The sequence below is a fragment of the Lepisosteus oculatus genome, chromosome 5, assembly GCF_040954835.1.
Source record: "Lepisosteus oculatus isolate fLepOcu1 chromosome 5, fLepOcu1.hap2, whole genome shotgun sequence".
Lineage (NCBI taxonomy): Eukaryota > Metazoa > Chordata > Actinopteri > Semionotiformes > Lepisosteidae > Lepisosteus > Lepisosteus oculatus.
The window spans coordinates 15,893,424-15,914,326 of NC_090700.1; the positions used below are offsets into that span (position 1 = coordinate 15,893,424).

Below are 20,903 nucleotides of genomic sequence, written 5' to 3' on the forward strand. Positions count from 1 at the left end.
CAATGATGCTCCTTCATCATTGTTCATCAAGAAGTATACAAATTTAATTTAAGTGAACTATGTTCTTTATTGGGTATCATATCATTTTGTGGTGTTTTATCAATTCAATTAGTTAATGATGTCTCACACAAAACTCTAGAAACGTTCTTGAAATAAATCACACAATTTCTCTTGATGTTACCATTGCAGACATGGGGATTTTATATATACTGTATATATTATAAGATATATTTATTTATAATATATACATATATTGTATACATTATAAATTACCTCCTTGGATGACTCTGGTGACTGTCTGAGTTCCGCCTCCAATTATTTTAATCTCAGGTTCACGTACCTCTGTTTTAATTATCTTTGCTATGGATTAAAGACAAAGGCAGCTATCATAATTATTTGGATGCAATCTTATTGAAAGTCAAGAAAATACATGGTAAAAAATAGAAAAAATATAAATGTTAAACAGAAGAGAAGTGATAAGTATGCTTTGTGCGTTTGTACACCTTTCAGATTCTGGCAACTTTATAACAAGAGCAACAACTTAAGGGAGGCATAACCACATTCACTTCTTTTTGAGATCATAAAATGTGACCAATATAAAGTATACCAACAAAATAATCAAAGACTCCTAAATGGATAGCCTTTAGAAACAAATGAATATAACAGAAAGTGCTTTTTCTTTACTTACTTAAGAATGTCAGAGGAATTTCTTGGTATCTGTATCCCTGAATAAACTAAAAGAAAAAAAGAATATCAGTAATACTGATAGCCAGATGTGGGATATCAACAGAGATTTAGTGCATTAACTGTATTATTATAAGATCATAATGATTGCAGTGATCTGAATATGTGCAGTTTGTAAGACTTAGCTATGTATTTTTAACATTCTGATATACTCTGTAAAACAGTAATACATTCACAAACCCTCTTAGACAGGTTTTAGAAAATGGAGTTTCAATATTTGGTGACATTCAATTAATTTTCAAATGTAGTATTTTGCACACTCAGTAGTCCGGAACATTTTATTTTTCTCAAACACGTGTGGCTGTTTGAAACAGTAAACGTTGACAAGAACTACTGTATAAAGTCTGTCATACCTTGAGCTGAATGTGCTTGATCAGTCTTTTCAGTATGGTCAGGAGCTGTTGGTTTCCAACAGGGATATCTGCAATGTTCAACACAAACAGGAAGTTATATGCTCTCACCCCTTTAAATCATATCTTTTCATTATTTACTTTTGTCTGGCTAACATTTCTATAAATGGTTTAGTTGTTTTTTACAACTAATACTCACTACTAATATTGTCACTTATTATGTTCTTACATGTGACTTTTTGTATGTTTCAACAGACAAGCAAACATGTAGAGAAAAGAGAAATGCTAGCGAATTGAAACTTTGAATTGAGATCCAAACTTTAACTCAAACATATTTAATGTTCAATTTAGAAACCGCTGCATCTTTTTGAATTACTGCAACCAAGCCTTAACATGGCAGCAAACACTTCTGTGACCAGAAAATTTAACTGTAATTTAGAAAAAGGACAATTTGACAATGGACAAAACAATTGCAATCGACACTGTCAAAACAATCTCCAGCTGTGGCAGTTTTGTCTGTGGTACTGTTCCCATGACACATTTACAAAACTATATTGACTTTGACAATGGGCCACCACAATACCTCCACTAACAAAACTGTTATTAAAAAGATTTCAAATCTGGCATTGTACAGTAGATGTGATAATGCTAAAGAAGCATTGAGAGAGATCCAATTTACTCCAACTGCTATATGCATGTAAAGTTCACTTCTGTATATTATCCAAGGTACATTCCTTTTAAGCAATATAGAGTCCCTAAATTTGTATTTTCCTCTGAACAACACTCCTATTACTTTCTGTTTTAGGCCATTCATGCCTAATTTGTAAGTGATTTGCAGTTGTAATGTAAACTGTGGCTACGACTACAACAACAGCACATCTATTAGGAATAATAATTATAATACAAGTAAAAATGTAACACTTACCTCGTGGATAGAGAAGAGACTTGACAATGTGAACCACACCGTTTGTTGCCATGACATCGCTTTTATCTGCTTTCACCTCATTCACCAGGATAGTGTTGTTAATCTAAACAGAGAAAAGAAGTGACCATTATTCTTTCTCATGATGGGTACTTCCTTTAATATTGTCAACTTTATTTTTATTAACACAAATTCCTGTTGAAACAACATGAGACTTGATGCAAAGCTAAGAAAGAATAAAAGTAGGAGCCAGACTAATTTAGATAAGGTTTGCTTTTTTACATTAGAAACATGAGGGCTTACAACAGAAGGTGTGAAGAACTGAAATAATGGTACAAAATTTAGCCACAATGGGAGCAGGCCCCTAAATCTAAATCACAAGACAAATTTAATGAAAAGGGTCTGCTAATAGAAACAAAAATCAGGCCAGGATATAATTTTACATCTGGAAAAATCTATCATTGTTTTCTTTTAGGAAGTTAAAAAGTATATACTGTATACTGTAGCCATCAGCTTTGGAAAAAGGAAAACAATGTCAATGTTTCTTGAGTCTTAGAGATAACATTTTAAACAAAAAATGAATGAGAGTAAACCAAAGGAAACAGATTTGTAGATATTTGTGAGATTTTGAAGATAATTATCATAAGAAGAATTATAATTATGTAAGAATTAAAAAAATAAGAATATTGTTCTTAGGAAAATAATTGAAGATTTTCTTATGAATCAATCCCATCCCATTTGGTGAGAAAATAATATAATAAGTACTGTAAGTATGGCAGGTTATGTAATGCTATACCAAATGATAAAGATGTATCTCAAAAACCATACATTTGTGTGCACACATTTATATGATTATTATTATTATTATTATTATTATTATTATTATTATTATTATTATCATCATCATCATCATCATCAACTTCATCATCATTGCCTTCTTCATCCTAACAGATGCCTTAATCTTAGCTGCATAAGATTTAATAAAGAATGGAGTTGAGAACTGAGGGATCACAGGTGCTACAGTATCTAAAGGTGGTCAGAGACTCGACTAATTTCCATAGGTGACTCTTTACAGCACTGAAAAGCAATGGAGGGAGTACAGAAAGTCTGTGGGAAAAAGAATCAGTGAGGAGGGGGGGCACATACATACACACAGTGCAAAGATATGTACATGTATTAATGAAAACCTTGGCACTTTCCAACACTTAAAGATGTTCAGCTCTTCATCTTAACATCTTGCTTGAATATTTTTTGTTCCTGAAGGATTTGAATTCCATTCTAGTGTATTCTGGTTACAGTACAAAATAATCTGAAAGAAAACATCTCTTCAGTTCCAAAGCTTTTTTTGAAAATGAGAAAACATACGTCATAAAAAGGCCCATTAATTTGACTGGGCAGCCCGAATGAATTATATTCTTTCATAACTAAACAGCTAAGGTATGCATACAGAAGGAGTGTATACTCACTGCTTTCACCATAAGGTTGCTGCCTGCCATGGATTTCAGAAGATTGGTGACTCCACTCTCCATTCCACCACCGATGAAAACGCCATTGCTCAAGTGGTATAGCAGAATGGTCTTGAGGGCATTGGGGTCACCTGTTGAGTACACAGGAGAAACTTAACACCTGAGAATACTTTTAATATTAGATTTGGTTGTTATAGAAATCAGTGGAAACATGTATTATTAAATCTGGAAATGCCCATATCATTAAAACGTTTTTAAAATAGAATATGGTAGGTAAAAAATGATGTGTATACATTAACAAATCCACATATACTGTGTATATATATATTTACACCTGTTTTTCATGATATATGTCTTTGCATTAAAATTATCTGTTTTGACACTGATTTTTTAAACAATCAATTGTATTTTTTAGGGCGCAATCCTATTAAATTATTAAAGCTTTCTGCCTAAGAAAACCAATCAAATCAGTTTTGACGTGACGTCTTCAGAAGTATTCAAGGATGAGCACAGTTGTGAATGGGTTTGGTCAATCTATAACATTTCTGTACTGTTTTGAATATAAAATGATTGATATATATATATATGATCGATATACTGTATATAACTTTGATGCTCCTTCTGTTTTTGAGAGAACCGGTTTTCTTTGTCAGCTTGCTGAACACTTACTCGTAAGAATCTCAATCTCCTTCTGAGTCAGACCCTCAAAAGCATCATTGGTTGGTGCAAAGAGAGTCCAATCTCCTTTCTGCTTGAGTACCTCAGTCAGGCCGGCAACATCCATCAGCTGCAAGAACATGCTGCAATGGAAATGCACAAAAGATTTTAAAATGGCAACCATACACCATCAAATGTCAAGACCGTAAGCATATTTTGGCTGTGTTAACCATACAATTGCCATTTATTTTGTAATAATAATAATAATTCCTGGCACTTATAAACCCCTTTTCTGGACACTCCATTCAAAGTGCTTTACAGTTAATGGGCATTTGCCTCCACCATCACTAATGCTTTGCACCCACCTGGATGATGTGGGTGCTTTGAAATAGGTGCACAGCTATGGAGATGTGTTAAAAAAAAACAATCTATTCAAATATGTCTCATGTCAATAATCTTTGCTTTGTTTTCATTTCCTGGGAAGTTATGCATAAACACTTATCACCAGTGCATAGTACCAGATATTTGCTTTTATAAAGAACACAACAACACTTTCAAAAGACCTTGCTAAAGTCTAATGTTTTTTTTATTAAATAAATAAGTATTAAGTCAGGCTGTACACAGAGGTGTTCATTTTTTTTAAAAAGAGGCTGAGGCTCAGGCTCAAATAGCTCAGACTAATTTTCCTGTCTCATAAAGTGTACTCGGCAAGTGAAATGAAAAGCAAATCCTTTTTATTTTGCTTTTTCATCCCTGTAAAAGTCATATTTGTGGTTCACGATTTAGCCAGATGTTTTTTTCAGTAACACATTCATGGAATTCTAGCCTTTTGACGTTGGCACTACCTAAATCGCGCATCACTCTTCAGGATTTCAAACATTGACTTTTCCGCTGGTGTGATGATTTCTCTGAAAAGGTGGATGGCACCGTTTCTCCCTTCTTTGCTGCCTCGCACCATGCAAGAGTTCTCAATGCAGACAGCCTGTTAAGAAGAACCACATAGCTGAGCTTAGCTGAGAAGAAAGCAGTACCAAATTTTAAGACAAAAGTACCAATTGTATATTGACAAGGTCCATTTTACAGCCTATTTGACAATTCTGAAACTAATGCATGGCTGCATTTAAGTGCTTTCTTGACCACCTGCTTGGTAATAAAAAGTGCTTTATAAAATTGCTTTCTAAAATCCTTCCATTAGTGGTTCTAAAAGATACTTACAGATGTTATTTTAATTGAAAAACATTTTTACTGAGTAGATTTATATTGCTGTGACACTGATAAGTACTGTTACAAGAACATGTTAATTTGATTCCTATTGCCAACAAAAACATTTTGTGTAAAACTTTCTTTTCTTCATTTCTATCACATACTCAAGCAGCACTCGGCTCAATATGTATTTGCCTCCTTAAATATGCTATTTTTATGTGATTCAGATTTTTGTGAAACAATGAACTTAGAAAAGCTGTTTAAATGCAGCCCTACCCTTATGATTTATGATAAAGATCACTTAATGCTACTTCAGTGCACTACCATATTAAAGAGAAATACAAAAGCATGTTCTTGATGAAATTGTAGTTTTGAAATAAATGAAATGCATGAACCTACATAATCCTTTTTTTATAGCAGGATAATTGGAATTCAATTAAAGAAATGCTCCGTGTTATAAAATTAGTTTCCGCAAGAAAGAAATAAGGGGGAGAATCAATTAAAGGGATATAAAATAATTGTTTTAAAAGCATAATGAACAACATGGAGAGGTGTTATAGGAAATTATTTTTCATTGCCATTTAATGCTTACAAATGTAAGCCAGACAGACAAATTACGAATCAAAGAAAATGCTAAAAGCAAAGCAAAAACCTTACAGTGCGGTAAATGAAGACCCTGAGAATCTTCCCTCCGAGGGTCTCCAGGAGCTGTCCATTGTACAGCTGGCTCAGACCAACTTTCAGCTTCAGGATGTGATTCTGCAGGATGATCTTCAGACGCCTCTGGTCCATAGCTAGCACTTCATCTAATGATTAAAACACAGTTTTGTAACTAGTAAAATTAATTTCCACCAATGAGTCCAATATATGGAGTTTTATATACAGTATTTTGAATGCCCTGGTACAGATAGCTAAGTAAGCATCTGAACCAGGAACTTCAGTGACTTTGTCCAAAAGATGTACACACCTGTGAAAGCTCCATTCAGTGGGGCCAACAGGGTGTACTCTGCCTCAGGTCTGAAGGAACCGGCCAGACCCAGCTGAGCAATCATATCAGTGAAGGTGGACTGAGAGGGTCCAGTGAGCTCCAGGACCTGTTTAGCTTAATGGTAAAATAAACAAAAACAAGATAAGTATCCTAACACTGCAACTCTATCACAAACAATACAGTCTCTTGGATCTTACTCAAAACCAACAAGCACATATTGCACTACATATGGCATAGACTACCTGGACGCAATACTTTTTATATTGAGTATTGATCAAACATATCGCTATTGCATTTACACTCCAAACCATGAATAATTGCTGTACATAGACATTCCATATGTAAGTCTTGACATAAAAATGCTATATATTTTAAAACAGTTCAGAAGAATACAAGTTTGTTATGTGTTGTAAAAAACAACACTTTGTTTTAATACCGAACACTTGTGAAAACTAAATAAAATGGGCTAAACTGTAACCATTTCAAATACATTCCACCTTCTCTCCATGTCAGTGCTTTTACTGCCTTGTGTTCACTACTGTAACATTCACAAGTAACAAAATCCCAATCCAATCCCAATGTAGAGATGTGAAAATTTCAGTTCAGGCTAAAGTTCGATGGGAGCTCCAACGTTAACACTAGCGTCAGTTGAACCGGTGGGTGAGGCTCACCTGAATTGGGGATCAGGACCTGGTCGATGAAGTGGATGACACCATTGCTGGTCACGACATCCTTGCGCTTCACCATCTTGATTCCGTTCACTGTCAGGCTCTCGCCGTCGCAGCCGATCTCGATGTTGTTGCCCTCCAGCGTCTCGTAAGAGCTGCCAGCCATGATGGCCTCAGAGCACTGCACCGAGTCCAGAATGTGGAATTTCAGCAGGGCTGTGGGTCAAAACAAACCTTGAAAAATCTCTGTGTTCTGGTGGTTCCTGTTCTGCTGTATTAGAGTGACAGTCTGAACATCAGTCTCCACACACACAGACACACACTCACACCTGGGTGCAAGACAGGGTACACCTCTAATGGGATGTCAGTCTATTGCAGGGCTGACACACAGACACACCAGAGTCTGATTTTTCCAGATCCCAATTAACCTACCAGTATGTTTTTGAATTGTGGGAGGAAACTGGAACACCTGAAGGAAAGCCATGCAAACAAAGGGAGAACAAACTCTGTGCAGATTATATCCCAGGACCAGAACTGAACCCAGTTGCAATGCTATCCATTACACAACTGTGCTGCCTTACACTTCGAACATAGTGCTTGTCATGCCAACGTATTGTATACTGTATGTTGCTTTCGCTTCTGTATAGTGGTGTGTGGGCAGTGGTGGTTCTCTGGGGAATGAGAGGACTCTAGAATTTAAAGGACATGCACTCACAAGTCTAGAAAAAAAAGGTCTGTTTAATGCTTATCAAAGCATGTCCTTGCTGTCAAAGATTTAGAAGCAAGAAGACTTGTCCTTACAAGTTTAGAAATAAAAAAAATGTTTTGTTTAATATCTTAGCAAAGTGTGCGCTTAACTATCAAACCTTACAGTAATATGGTATACAACTCTATTACAGCTGGCATATTATTGGGTTCTTATGAGGAAAAGTCATAGCCCTTCTCCCTTTTGGCATTGTTACCTAATAGAAAGATCAAACTGCCACCAGTCTCTTGGGATTAAAGTTGATATTTGCATAAATTACCCATAAATGCCCCAGGTGTTTGGCACACTCTTTTGTACACCTTGAAGCGTGCTTATTTTATTATCCTGCATTTCATCAATAGCTATTCGTATTGGTGGTCCAGCCTTCTTATTTAACAGCTGCTCTTTTTCAATGCTTTGTTAAATTCTTTCTGCAACATGAAATGTTTTTAATGTATTCAATCTGATTTAATAAGTATTTTTCAGGCAGTATATGGTAAGGTGCGCAGCAGTCTGGAGCCAGATTGGAGTACACCCAAGATAGAAGGTGTTTGCATAATTATTTCTTGGTGTATTTAGACAGTTTTATAAATGTTTAAGTGAAAGTGCGCCACATTGTATAAGCAGTCCAAATGTGTCACCATTTTTATGACGTGCTGTATTTAGACAGTTTTGTAAATGTTTAAGTGAATGTTAGTGCAACTGCCACTACAAAAACCTGCATTACAAAAAATGGAAATAGGATATCTTACTTTGTACTTAATTCTGGAATGCAATAGTGTGAGTAGAACTTAAACATGTAGGGATTATGTTACAATGCATAACAAAAAGTCAGTTTCATTCTGTAAATCCACTTTAGAAACAATAATTTAAGTGGGATTTGCCCTTAGTGTGGTCAGGGATATGTTTGCCAGCTGTCTGAGATATAAATAGTATAAATGCTCATTCAGTTGAGCAGTGACTCAGGATGACACATTAAAACACACATTCTGTAAAAAATAAGAGAAAAGGAAACACACAGGCATTGCCCACACAGGTTTAATCTCTAGAAAATTGCATGGAAAACAGACTACACTACTGAAGTGAAGAAATACAAGCAGAGTGCTAACTCAAATAATTAGGATGAGTATGTCATTATGGTGACTATCGTATAGAAAATATGCTTTTCATCTGTCTGAATAAAGAAAAGGTGCTCCTCAAGATGCAAGACATAAAAGGAGATAAACAGGAAGATAGACATTTTCATTGAATTATTATTATTATTGAATATTACAACTAATATCTTATTATCAAATAGAATAAAGACTATGTAACAGCTTTATTATATCATGTTGTTACATTATATAACATAGTCGCATTGAGAACATAGTCTCATTGTATAAACGATCATTCTTTTCAACTATTCCTTTCTCTCCAAAGAGACCGAGAAAGAGAAGAGGCATTTTTAGCTTACCTTGCAGGGCCACCTTGTCACTCATGATCCTTTCCAGCACAGCTCTGGGCAGCTTCTCAAAGGCTTCGTTAGTGGGAGCGAAAACAGTGTAGTGTCCAGGCTCCCCGAGTTTATCCAGCAAGCCAGATGCAACAGTAGCAGCCTAGGGTGAAAGCATCATTTCTTTAAGATTTTTTTGACCCCTAATCTAGTTTGTTATGCTAAGGTAAGGTGAGGCCAGGAGTACCACTGTACGATATATTTTATGAGTGTAAAAATTTAACATTTAACAATTTAACATCCAGGTTGTGAAAAGAACAGCAATTATTACTATTCTATTTGAGAGGGTAATGGAATGTCTGGGCACTTAGCTATTATTACTGCTATTATCATCACTTTTAACATTACTATCCTTACACTCAGGGAGGTCAGGTCATCATCAACTTCAATCACATCTTGAATGGTGTTCCCAACGCCAGTGATGACACGATCAATCACATGAACGACCCCATTGGTGGCGATCTGATTGCCATGGATGACCCTGGCACAGTTCACTGTAACCACCTGTGGTGAGAAAAAAGATAAGAGGTAAAATACGTAAAACACAGCAGAGTATTTTGGCACCCAGTTTTGTCTGAGCTGTGTAGAAAATATGAAGACGTTTTGACTCGCTATGTTTATGTCATACTATGTCAAATGCATGAAATACGTCATATACATCAAAGACATCACACACATCTGCACTTTTCCATAATATACATTCAAATACAAAGCACATCTGGAGAGGTGAAACAATGCGGTGCTGTTTGGCTTTGGGGTCTTGTGGTTCATTTTTTAGTTGATACTTTACAGGTTCAGGTTTCAGTATGATTTTACAACCTTCATGTTAAATAAATATTTTTACATTTCCCAGCTTGTATGCAAAAAAAGACATTTCAATTTGATACCAAAATGTTTAGTAAATGCTACAGAGGCTGCAAAGCTAATTAAAGCAATTTAAAATGCCATTCAAATGCAAAGTGTTACATGCATGTCACAGAGACAGACACTGTAAATCTAAAATGGCAAAATCCTGATTTTGAAGAAGCATCTAGTGTAACAAAATGTGTGTATACAGTATGATGACATCATTTGCAACTTCTAGACAATATACAGGTACAGTATGGAGCAATTAAAAGGCAGACAGAATTTTTGGATAAAAGGCGATCAGTTTATACATTTAATCAAGGGATGTTATACCCACTAGATATATATTCCTGATACCAAAGCAATGTTCTACACTGACAGAACAACTTTTTAAGTTGTAAACTTAGTAGACTACCTGATTCATGCATCTGAAATCCTCAAAGGTATTGACAAATCAGCCCTACGGGTGGACTCTTGATGAGATCATTGGATCAAATAACTACTAGAAAACCAAATAAAGTAGATGGACAGAAAGGACTTCATTTACAAAATTCTATGTTCTTATGTTAGGAGGCACTGTGGTGCAGTAGTTATCATTATTGCCTTGCAGCACTGGGTCCATGGGTTCAATTTCTAAAGTGCTATTTGTGTGTTTTTTATAAGTTATGCCCGTTTGTGTGGGCTTCCTGCGGATGCTCCAGTTTCCTTGCACAGTCCAAAGACATACTGGTAGGTTAATTGACTTCTGGGAAAATTAGGCCCTGGTGTGAGTACACGCATGTTAGTGTCTGTGTCAACCCCTAAACTCTGGCTTGGCTCCCCTGTAACTCTGAATCTGATGAAGCAGTTAGAAAATGGACAGATATTCTTATGTTGCCTCTGTTTTGAAACCTACCCCATTTGAGTAATGGTTGATGAGCAGACCCTGCTTGTCGTACATTGATTCCACTGTCATGCCATTCTTCAGATCTTTAGTCAAAAGACGCTTGTTCACCATGTGGTAGTGCAGAGCATTGTACAGCTCAATGTTCACGTTGCTCACTAATCCACTCCTTACTTCCTGTAATGGAGAAAAAAAATACTTCAAAATCTGCCATCTACAGTAGTTTCATGCTTTTGTGTGTTAAAGAGTGTTCAGAAAAACACTTTAAACAAAATCTCTAATAAGAGTTCATAGCATCTTATCTGTATTTCCTAAAAGATACCGTACAGTAAGTTAATTATTTTATTTTCGATTTTGATAGGGTGCTGCTTTTCTATGGTATAGGAAGCGTTTTCCATTCCAAATGTCAATCAGTGAAACTGAGTCACTCACAGGATCCAGCAAATCCCAAGCTTCATTACTTGGTGCAAAGAATGTATACGATCCATGTCCTTCAATCTCCTCTCTCAGCTTTGACCTATCAGAATAATCTTGAGTTGTGATGGCATTAACAAGGCCAAGGGTGCCATACACATTGTCAATAGGAGCCACTGAAAAAAAGATCATAGAAATCAGTAAAGGGCTTGATATCACCGTGAATTTAAACTTGATATTTGACTGCCTTGTTTACATTATATACAGTAGAAGTATGATCTTTGTCCATATTATACATACACAATTTCTTTGAAATCACTATTAATTAACTGGTAATTATCATTATTGTAGCTTGATTTGGCTGATGAAATTTACAATTACCTATTACTACATTTGTTTTGAATATCCATCTGTGTTCTAACCACTTTATCCAATACAGGGTTGTGAGGGAGCTGGAGCCTATCTTGGCAATCAAAGGGTGGAAGATAGGATACAATACGAGTCCATCACACGGCAGACACATAGACATGCACACACTCACCAGGGCCAAGTTTCCCAGAAGCCAATTTACCTACTGCACCAGTGTTTTTGGAATGTGGGAGGAAACCACAGCACCCGGAGATAACCCACATGAACTGAGGGGAGAACATACAAACTCCACAAAGACAGCAGTGCTAACTACTGTGCTACTGAGGGACTCTAGGTAAGGCATATTTAAACAACAATGTTGTAACCTAGAAGAAGAGCTCATAATCTCAAATATGGAGTCCAAAGGTAACTGCAGTACCATCCTACACTGTTGATCCCACACCCTCTGAGTAGTTGCTCTAAGATTGATTAATCTGGAATTAGACTACTATTGTAAAATTGGTAAAGCATTTGTTAATGTTAGGGTGGTATGGTGCCACAGTGGTTGGTATTGTTGCCTTGCAGCTCTTTGGCCTTCGGTTCAGTTCCCTATGTGTGGGAAGTTTTTATGTTTTCCCTTTGTTCTGGTGGGTTTTCTCCAGGTGCTTCAGTTCCCTCCCAGTGTCCAAAGATATACTGATAAATTACAGTATATCAGTATATAAGCTTCTGGGAAAAGTTGCCCTGCTGTGAGTGTGTGCATGTCTGTGTGTGCCTTGTGATGGACTGGCATCCTGTTCTGTGTATAGTGTGTACTGCCTTGCGACTGTTGCTTGCCTGGATAGGCTTCAGCTCCCCCCGACACTGTACTGGATAAAGTGTTTAGAAAAATGTTGGGTGGATAAATTTAAATACTGTTTTTTTTTCTGAAGCATTTCCTGTTTTTGGATAGCTGAAATACCAAAACAAACATTTATTTATGAATAAACTTCTAAACAAGCTGGTAAAATGACACCGAGGAAGTCCTTTTAAAAGCATTATTACATCTGGAAATCATTGATAGTTCTTTTATGAACAACATGTGCTGTTAGTTTCTCTGGTGTTAAATTTTAGCACCAAGCACTTCTACAAAGTTCTATACCAAGGTATTCCTGATTATCTTTAGTAATTTCTTTAGATTATGTTCTGCAATGTGTCATTCTCCATTGATGTCTTTTTTAAGACTGTGTTTTCAATGGACAGCACAAGCATGTCCCATGCGTTATATTAAATTATACTGGCTGAACCATTACTACAGTATGCATTCACATAGGGTCTAACCTGCAGGGCAGCCTCTCATTCCATCCAGTTTCATGTATCCAGGGCAGCATTCATATAGCACTGTGCTGCAAGTGAATGAGCAAAAAAATAATAAAGAGAAATGCACAAGAAAACAAACAAATAAGAGAAAACAATCTGGTACACAAAACTTGTTCAACAACAACAACATTATCATCATGTAGCCTGATCTTGCTACAGTGTACATCTCAGTAAACAAGCAAACATGTTATGGTTAACAGTGCAGTGGTAAACTGGTAAATGGTAAACCAATAAAAATCAAGTTGTTGCTGTGAGTGAGTTTGTGCACCATTAGGAGGCACTCTTCCCTACGGACAAGAATTATTATTCCAGTGAAAGGAGACAGCATGCTGAAGGAGGTTCTGTGAATTAAATGATATATATCATTATGGGTGATTTTCTTTATCCTCTTCTTATTCTTATAGTTGTCAATATTATAACTTTATTAATAATGTATTTATATAATAATAATAACACTAATAATACTGAGAAAGAACATTGTTTAATAATACATGATCCTTGTTGAACTGGGACCTGCTATCTTGAGCGCTCCATCTACTTCCATGAAACATCCAACCGTGCCTTGTGGTCCAGGCTCCTGTCCTGAGTCAACATTCATCTAAACCCTCTTTTGTGAAGCAGATACAGACAAATGCAGATAAATGTTGTATGAATGTATTCTGACCTTAAATGACATGTTCTGAGGTTGCACAGGATCTGTTTGCCAGAAACTCCTTAGTAGATTGAATTCATTGGTGTCTGTGGCATATGCTATTCTACTGATTAGCAAAAATCTGATCATGTTGCAATGAAAATGAAAATTGTTGTATGAAATGAAGAAAGTTGTTAGGCGTAATCAGCCTCACCATAGTCATAGAGCTAGGACGGTCTTTTAGAAAGTTAAAGGAAATAAGTTTTACCATGTGTCTAAAAATAAAAAAGCTGACTAGATAATAGTTGGATGAATAATGAAAATCCCCATTTTGGCCTGCGGGTCCAAATAGAAATAGAAATAGAAATTGTGAAGCACAGCACAGATGTTAAAGTATGGTTCCTTCTAAATATAAATGCACAAAGGTATTTTTTTATTTATTTCATAGTCCTTCAATTTGGATCCAATGTACATTTTTCTCTTTACCCCCCAACTACACCAGGTGTTCTGCTGAGGACCATCTCTGGAGAGCTTTGCTGAACATTCTGCATAGAATAAAAGAAACTTCTTCATATAGAAATGTTCAACGTTCAAAGCAGAGTGATCAACATCTGTATTTCCTGAGGCACAGGGCCAAAAGTGCACTGATAACAGAAACATGACATCATTAAATTATCTTCCAAAACTCAAGGGGGTTGAAATATAATTCTTCAAGACAAAGAACAGACTGGATAAGCTCACCTTGTAATATGATTATGAGTCATAAACCGTAACAGAAAGCACAGCAGACCAGCAGATAAAGATGAGATGAATCCCGGCTATGTTATTTAACCCTTAAATCATGTTTCTCTTTTCAGAAGACAGATGTTCACTTTAATTCAGCTGCCATAAGGAAGCAATCTTCATGTTAATCACAGTCTTATCTGGCCAAGCTCTGATCTTAAATGTGCCATTCTAGAAAAGGCACTCTTGGGAAACTTATTCTTGTCAGAAAAAAAGATGGATGTCTTCACTTGAGCTACAGCTCACTGCAAAATTATCTGATCGTGGTTCATGTTAAGCAAAGAGGCATGGACTTTGTTAAAACATTCCCTCTTTTAAGTTAATGGCAATTTAAACCAGGGGGTAAATTCACATGAGAATTCTATTTTTCTTTTCATCGGGACAACAATGGAAACTATAACTTAAAGTGTATGTCCAGATGCTGTTATGTATCTTGCTATTCCTTGCTTAATTTCCACAATATTAGGAAGTTTATGCAATTGGCCAGATACAGTATATGGTAAGCCATATACTGAATCAAATTGGTTAACCTGCTTACAGTATATGTCTAGATTTATGTCAACACTTACAGTACAAAGGTAACAGGCTGAATTTGCATTCTTCAGACTCAATGTTTTTTCCCCAGTTGGTGACCAAACTCCTTCCTACCCTGGAATTCTCTTGCGTATTGGAGTTGTGATATTCTAGTCTAAAACTATTGTCTCACATACAATTTTAGAAGGCTATAGAGTACACAAAGGCAAAGGAAAGCTCAATGTTTAAGTGACAAAACATTGGTAATTAAACTTTTGAAATAAATGCTGGAAACGTATCTTGTAAAATGACTTCCAACAGACTTCTAAAATTCCACATGAACTTCTATTTCATACAGTAGATTAACTGCATCTACAAGATGTAGATGTACTGTAGCTTGTACAATATATGCATCTCACTTCTGTTATCAAACAGTTACAAAATTGTAATGTATTTTCTCTTTAACTTGTGCATAATAAATAATATTTTAATGCTAAAGCACAATAGCCAGAAAAGGCTTATAAACTGTGTTTTATTGTGATGCATGGCTTTAACAGGCTAGCTTGTGAAGCAAGGGACTTTTAATGTATTATTATCTCATTAAGACTGCCTTGCGTAACACATACAGTACTGTCGTAAAATAAAAAGACATGGCAGTGGAAATGAGTTCCACACTAATTTTTAAACAAACATATATGACAGCTGAACTTCAGCTGCAGCGGAGACTTGCAGCTACCTACCTGAATGTGTGGCACAGTTAAGTTTATTTTTGCATGGACGACATGATGTGATACTAAACCGCTTATTTTATGCTTGTCTTGTCTTGGCCGTATTTTTTGCAAGTTTTTTTTTGCACTCACATGTAATGAAAGTGTCACTCACACGTTCTCCTCACCTCAGAGGCACTGAGGAAACGAAAGCATAGCCGAGAACAGAAATGGCTTCCCTCTACTTCAGCAGCAATTGTTGATTCTGGCTCATGAGAAGCCATCGTCTACGCCTCCAAGAAGACTAAGATCAAAATTTCCACTGTAGCTAAAACCCATGGGTTGTCATATTAAGTTAAAAGAGCAGCGTGCTTCCTCAGGGGGAGACCGCTGGGAACATTTCCCTGGCCAAACTTCCATAAGAGCAACCAATTCCATATGTTCCCCAGTGGTAAATTGCAACTGGAGTGGCCTGCTGCCAAAATGTGAACATGGAAGTTGGGAGAGGGGGCTATTCAAGAGAAAAGAGGTAGACAAGTCTCCCAGAAGGATCGGCTGGAAGGCATCCAAAACTGTCGTTCCAGCTTAGCTTTCACACTGAAATGGCGTCAAAAACTGAATGGAAAAGCGCAGGGCTTGCCCTCTGAGATGAGGCTAAGCAGACTTGGCTTTTTGCCGACCTTTCCTGTTTTTTTTTAAGGTCCATATCGAACTGTGTGTTATTACAGGCAGGACCAGAACATGGATGTCCAGATGGATTCAGCATCAAGACCGTGGCAGACCCTTCCAAACTTTCTGTCCCAGAAAAAGATTAAGGCATCCTGGCACAGATTTTGCCTAGGAAAGGTTTACAAAGACTGTGGAACTATAGGAAACATTATATTACAGCTTTTCCACACTTTTTTGCCCTGGGACACTGTCTACTGAACTGCCTTTATTTCCTGCCACAGTCATTTTACTCCTCCTTCCCCTTATAACTTCCTAAGTTTGTAGAATTATGTTTGCCGAAATTGTTTTCTTAACTACTTTGTGGCTGTGTAAAATTGCTCAGAACATGGAAATATTTTACTGGACCAAAACCAACTATATCCATCGCCTATAGTACTGCAATCCAAAATGAAGACCAAAGGTCCAGATGATAATGTACGGTATAATACACAGATAAACAAATCCTCTTCAGATGGCACCATTTACTAAGTATATTTTATATTTTCTGTTATTTTTATTATATTTAAAATCTTTCAGTTCTTTGTTTACACATCCTGTAGTTAGATACAAAGTATTGTATTGTGAAGACACTATACAGTACTTGTGCATACAGTATCTGTGAAGTACCCTTTTAGATTATTATACAATTTTAAATATTGTCCTTTATGTTTAATAATTTAAGTGAAGCAGCACATCTTTCCTTTAGAAAAATGTAACCTTTCCAGTATTTTCCAAAAATAACCCTATTCAGCAAAACAAGGTTTTCTTCAGACTTTATTTTTTCACTGTGTGGTTAAGGGCTGCTGTTTAACCAAAAGGCCCAGACAGCAAAATACAAGGATGAATTCACCTTGGAACCCAAGCTGTAGTGCTAATGGGAAAATGAAGTCTGGCTGCATGCCACTTTTGAACGGTGGGCCAAAATGAAACCACAGACAATAAAAAACACATGTTCATCTTTGTTCTCAAGCTGACTAGCCTGTCCAGTAGAGGATCCCCACATTTAACATCGCATGGAAACCCCTTTTGTTGTAAATCACAAAGCTTCACAGACCGTGTAAAATGTAAAATGTGCTTGAAATCCCAAATTTTACAACCACAGAAATATTATAACCAGTTTGCCATGACCACCTTTTAAATTGTATGCAATTCGATCCAGATTTTTTTCCCCTTTAGATAATTATTTCCTTATACTCTATATGTATATTTTTTCTCAAGGGTTTTCAGTTTCTGGCTGATGTTAATATCCTCCTATTTAACACTTGCAGTGTTGTAAAACAGAACTGTTCGGATCCAGGTGCAGAACCAAAAAACAAAACAGAAAGGACCTTTTGTGCCTGGGGGCTCTATTTCACAACTTTTACTTTGTCCCATCCAGTGTAAATTTTGAGCCCGTCTGAACCAACTTAAACATATACTGCATTTACATTATTTGCTACATTTTCAATGAGCTGTCAGCTTAATTTCTAATGAATGGAACCAGCCTGACATGGATAAAAAAGGTGTGTTCCTTTTTGCCTGTTCTGCACATTCTTTCCAAAGAAAGTATAGCATATACACCTGCACAAACCAGCTTTTGAAGATATGAACAACAGTAGGTCTTTATGTTGAAATGTAGCTTTCGTCTCAAGCCATGCATTCTTTCCATCTAACGCCATACATGAACAGGGCAGAAAATTATTACTGAAACGTCCAGGTGTATTTTCATTTCAGATCAATGTATGTTTTTACTATATACCATATTTAAACATTACAGAACATCCAGCCATTTTCTAACTGCTTTGTCCAATTCAGCATCGCAGGGCAGTAAGTGCCTATCCAGGCAAGCAACAGGCGAAAGATGGGATACACCCCAGGCGGGAAGCCAGTCCATAGCAGGGCACACACCGACACAGACATGTGCACACTCTAACCAGGGTCAATATTCCCTGGAGCCCATTAACCTAACAGTATGTTTTTGGACTGTGGGAGAAAACCAGAGCATGTGGCGAAAACCCACACAAACTAGAGAAGAACATACAAACTCACTGAAAATAGCACCCCAGGTCCAGAATGGAAACCAGGGCCCCAGAGCTGTGAGGCAGCAATGCTAACCACTGCCCCACTACTGAACATTTATAAAACAAAATAAAACATAAAATCAAAAGTGGTTTCTATACTAATGAAGCAAAATTAGATTCTTCATGAATCTCTGAAGCGAGATGTACTGTATAAATACATGCTGTCTAACATCAGGATAAAATACAACGGCTAAAGTTTTGAACACCATGCAATATGAGCAAATGTTTAGACAGGCATGAAAATAACAAACAACGAAAGTGATTGAACACCAGACAAGTGATTACTGTCATAATCCACTATAAATCACTCTTAAACCTAGCTTTTGAAACTTTACAATTTCCCATATCTACAAAGATAACGGATGATGTCGAAAAAAAATGCGGTTTTATTATTTTTTTAAAGTTATTTAAGTAACTGGGAATTACTGCTGAAATATGAATAATTTTAAACAATTTGGAAAGTGAAAAAAAATGATTCTGCTGGATGGGCAAAATTGAAGGCCACAAGGTATTTAGATCATTAAAAGCTCTCAGGAGAAATCTTTGGAAAACCAAGAAAGCAGAATGAAACTGGACACCATCTAAGAATTCCTTAGGCAGAGCTCTACCAATGCGTGAAACACACTCCTGTTCACACAGACAAGGTTTCCCCTTAGCACATGCTTGAAGCTGAAGGTAAGTCTGTCTGTTGAAACAAGGCAGCTGCAGAGTATATCCTGTCTGGAACAAGGAACGTAGAAGCCTTTGTTCTCTTAAACAGAATATACAGTAACACAAGCTCTTTCAGCCATCTTTTAAGAAAAAAATAGCCCTAGGCTCTGACCCTTCCAGCAAGCATGTTGCCACACAAAAAAACCTACACACTTACGCTTTTTTGCCACAGATTGCTCCCTGGTACCAGTTCCTGCAAGTGCTGAAATATTTCTTTTTGGTTCCCATAACTTGCTGAAGAGCACACACATTGGGTCTGTAAAGAAGGTGGAATAGAGTTACGTTGAAAATACAACACCAAAAATATGCTATCCAGTACATTGCATTCCAGCTTGAAAGAGCAGTAAGACCACATTAAAACATTTTACTTGCATTAAGATTATAAGCATTAAACCATTAAATTAAATGTTAATTCCAATTTGATTAATAATTGATGCAAGCATGGCTTCCTATTAGCATAGCTTAACCAAGAATCACACCTAATTAAACAATTCTGTCCAGATTTATTTCTCTTAAAAGATGTGTAGCCAGACATCTGCAGCTACTTTGGTTTATGGATGCATGCTGGATAATAATTAAAAGAGTTATTATCATACGTATTAATACAGTACGTGTTCACCACATTGGAACTGCACAGTTAAAAGTTTACAGATGATAGTCAATGAAACCAGGAGGCAAATGCAGCATTTCTATCAGTACGCTGAGGGTTGTCAAAATGAGGGTAAACCTATTATAGTGTATGTAAATCACAAATACATTGTACTTGAGATTTAATAATTGTAAAAAAAGAAGCAAAAAAAAACTAATGTTTAAAATATCAACCTTGTTAATTAAAGGTTGTTTAACTTTTAAATGTCAATGTAATTTAACTGTTAAAAAAATAACCTTTAATCTGACCAAGAATGTAAATAATTTTAAATACAAAAAAGAAGTTTCTTTTTCACTTTTAAGTGACTGCATTTCTGCTATTTTATCAAAGAAGATGCAATGCATTGGCTTTGTAAACTTATTTTTTCTATCATTGATACAGAAAACTCCTTTCCAAGTTCAAGCAAGGTAGAATCAATTAAAAAGCAGGTCTGTATGTTCCCTTTGGAAGCATATTCCATTTGCATTGTTGCTTACCCCTCATTCTTTGCTCTAATTCGACTGTGGGTTACAATCTTGTCATAAGCAGAGGAGTCTGCCTGGTCAAAGGCAGACAGGACAAAAATGGTGACGGCAGCCACAGTGAGGAGCTTCATCCTTAATCACCCTGCTGGCTGGACCAAAAAAGCGAACAGAAATGGGACAAAGTCTGCAAGTGGGAGTTTATATAGTAGCACTTTATGCTGTGGGAGGAGGAGGGCAGAATGTCAACCCAACACACTGCAACACCCTCCCCAGGACCCCAGCAGCCTTCACCTTCTTGCCACTTAACTCTTTGCAAAAAAGGGGAGGGCTCCTCAGTTTTCAATCCATTCAACATCTTGGCCGACAGAGTAATTCTCACACCTTTGGGGGAATATTTCTTTTTGTGCTTTTACTTTGCTGGGAACTTTACCTCAGAAAACAAATTAAAACAAAGTTGTTCAGTGATGTCACAACTCTGGCTAAACTTGAGAGCATTACGTAATGTATATGACTTGTCCTGCATATTACAGACTGGATTTTGCAGAGGTTCTATTATACTGGTAGTGAGTTCTTTAAAAGTAAGATTACAATG

The 20,903-nt window shown here is 36.5% G+C and overlaps 1 protein-coding gene across 6 annotated transcripts in view; it reads right to left on the minus strand.

Annotated features, from left to right (window-relative positions):
- Positions 1 to 20,492, minus strand: part of LOC102690866 (periostin) — a 30,061-nt gene extending 9,569 nt beyond the window's left edge. For 5 of the 6 annotated variants that reach the window (XM_015342022.2, XM_015342026.2, XM_015342024.2 and 2 more), the window contains exons 1-17: positions 20,324 to 20,492; positions 19,356 to 19,454; positions 13,047 to 13,111; positions 11,397 to 11,554; positions 10,977 to 11,141; positions 9,593 to 9,739; positions 9,197 to 9,338; positions 7,002 to 7,214; positions 6,310 to 6,444; positions 6,000 to 6,148; positions 4,985 to 5,121; positions 4,152 to 4,282; positions 3,483 to 3,613; positions 2,020 to 2,122; positions 1,098 to 1,165; positions 689 to 734; positions 274 to 360 (exon numbers count right to left, since the gene is read on the minus strand). In XM_015342022.2, coding sequence (XP_015197508.1) covers positions 274 to 360; positions 689 to 734; positions 1,098 to 1,165; positions 2,020 to 2,122; positions 3,483 to 3,613; positions 4,152 to 4,282; positions 4,985 to 5,121; positions 6,000 to 6,148; positions 6,310 to 6,444; positions 7,002 to 7,214; positions 9,197 to 9,338; positions 9,593 to 9,739; positions 10,977 to 11,141; positions 11,397 to 11,554; positions 13,047 to 13,111; positions 19,356 to 19,454; positions 20,324 to 20,442 — 2,095 coding nt within the window. In that variant the 5' untranslated portion in view covers positions 20,443 to 20,492. The remainder of the gene's footprint in view (positions 1 to 273; positions 361 to 688; positions 735 to 1,097; positions 1,166 to 2,019; positions 2,123 to 3,482; positions 3,614 to 4,151; positions 4,283 to 4,984; positions 5,122 to 5,999; positions 6,149 to 6,309; positions 6,445 to 7,001; positions 7,215 to 9,196; positions 9,339 to 9,592; positions 9,740 to 10,976; positions 11,142 to 11,396; positions 11,555 to 13,046; positions 13,112 to 19,355; positions 19,455 to 20,323) is intronic. The other variant, XM_015342025.2, reaches the window with a different exon arrangement.
- Between the last annotated feature and the right edge of the window lie 411 nt (positions 20,493 to 20,903).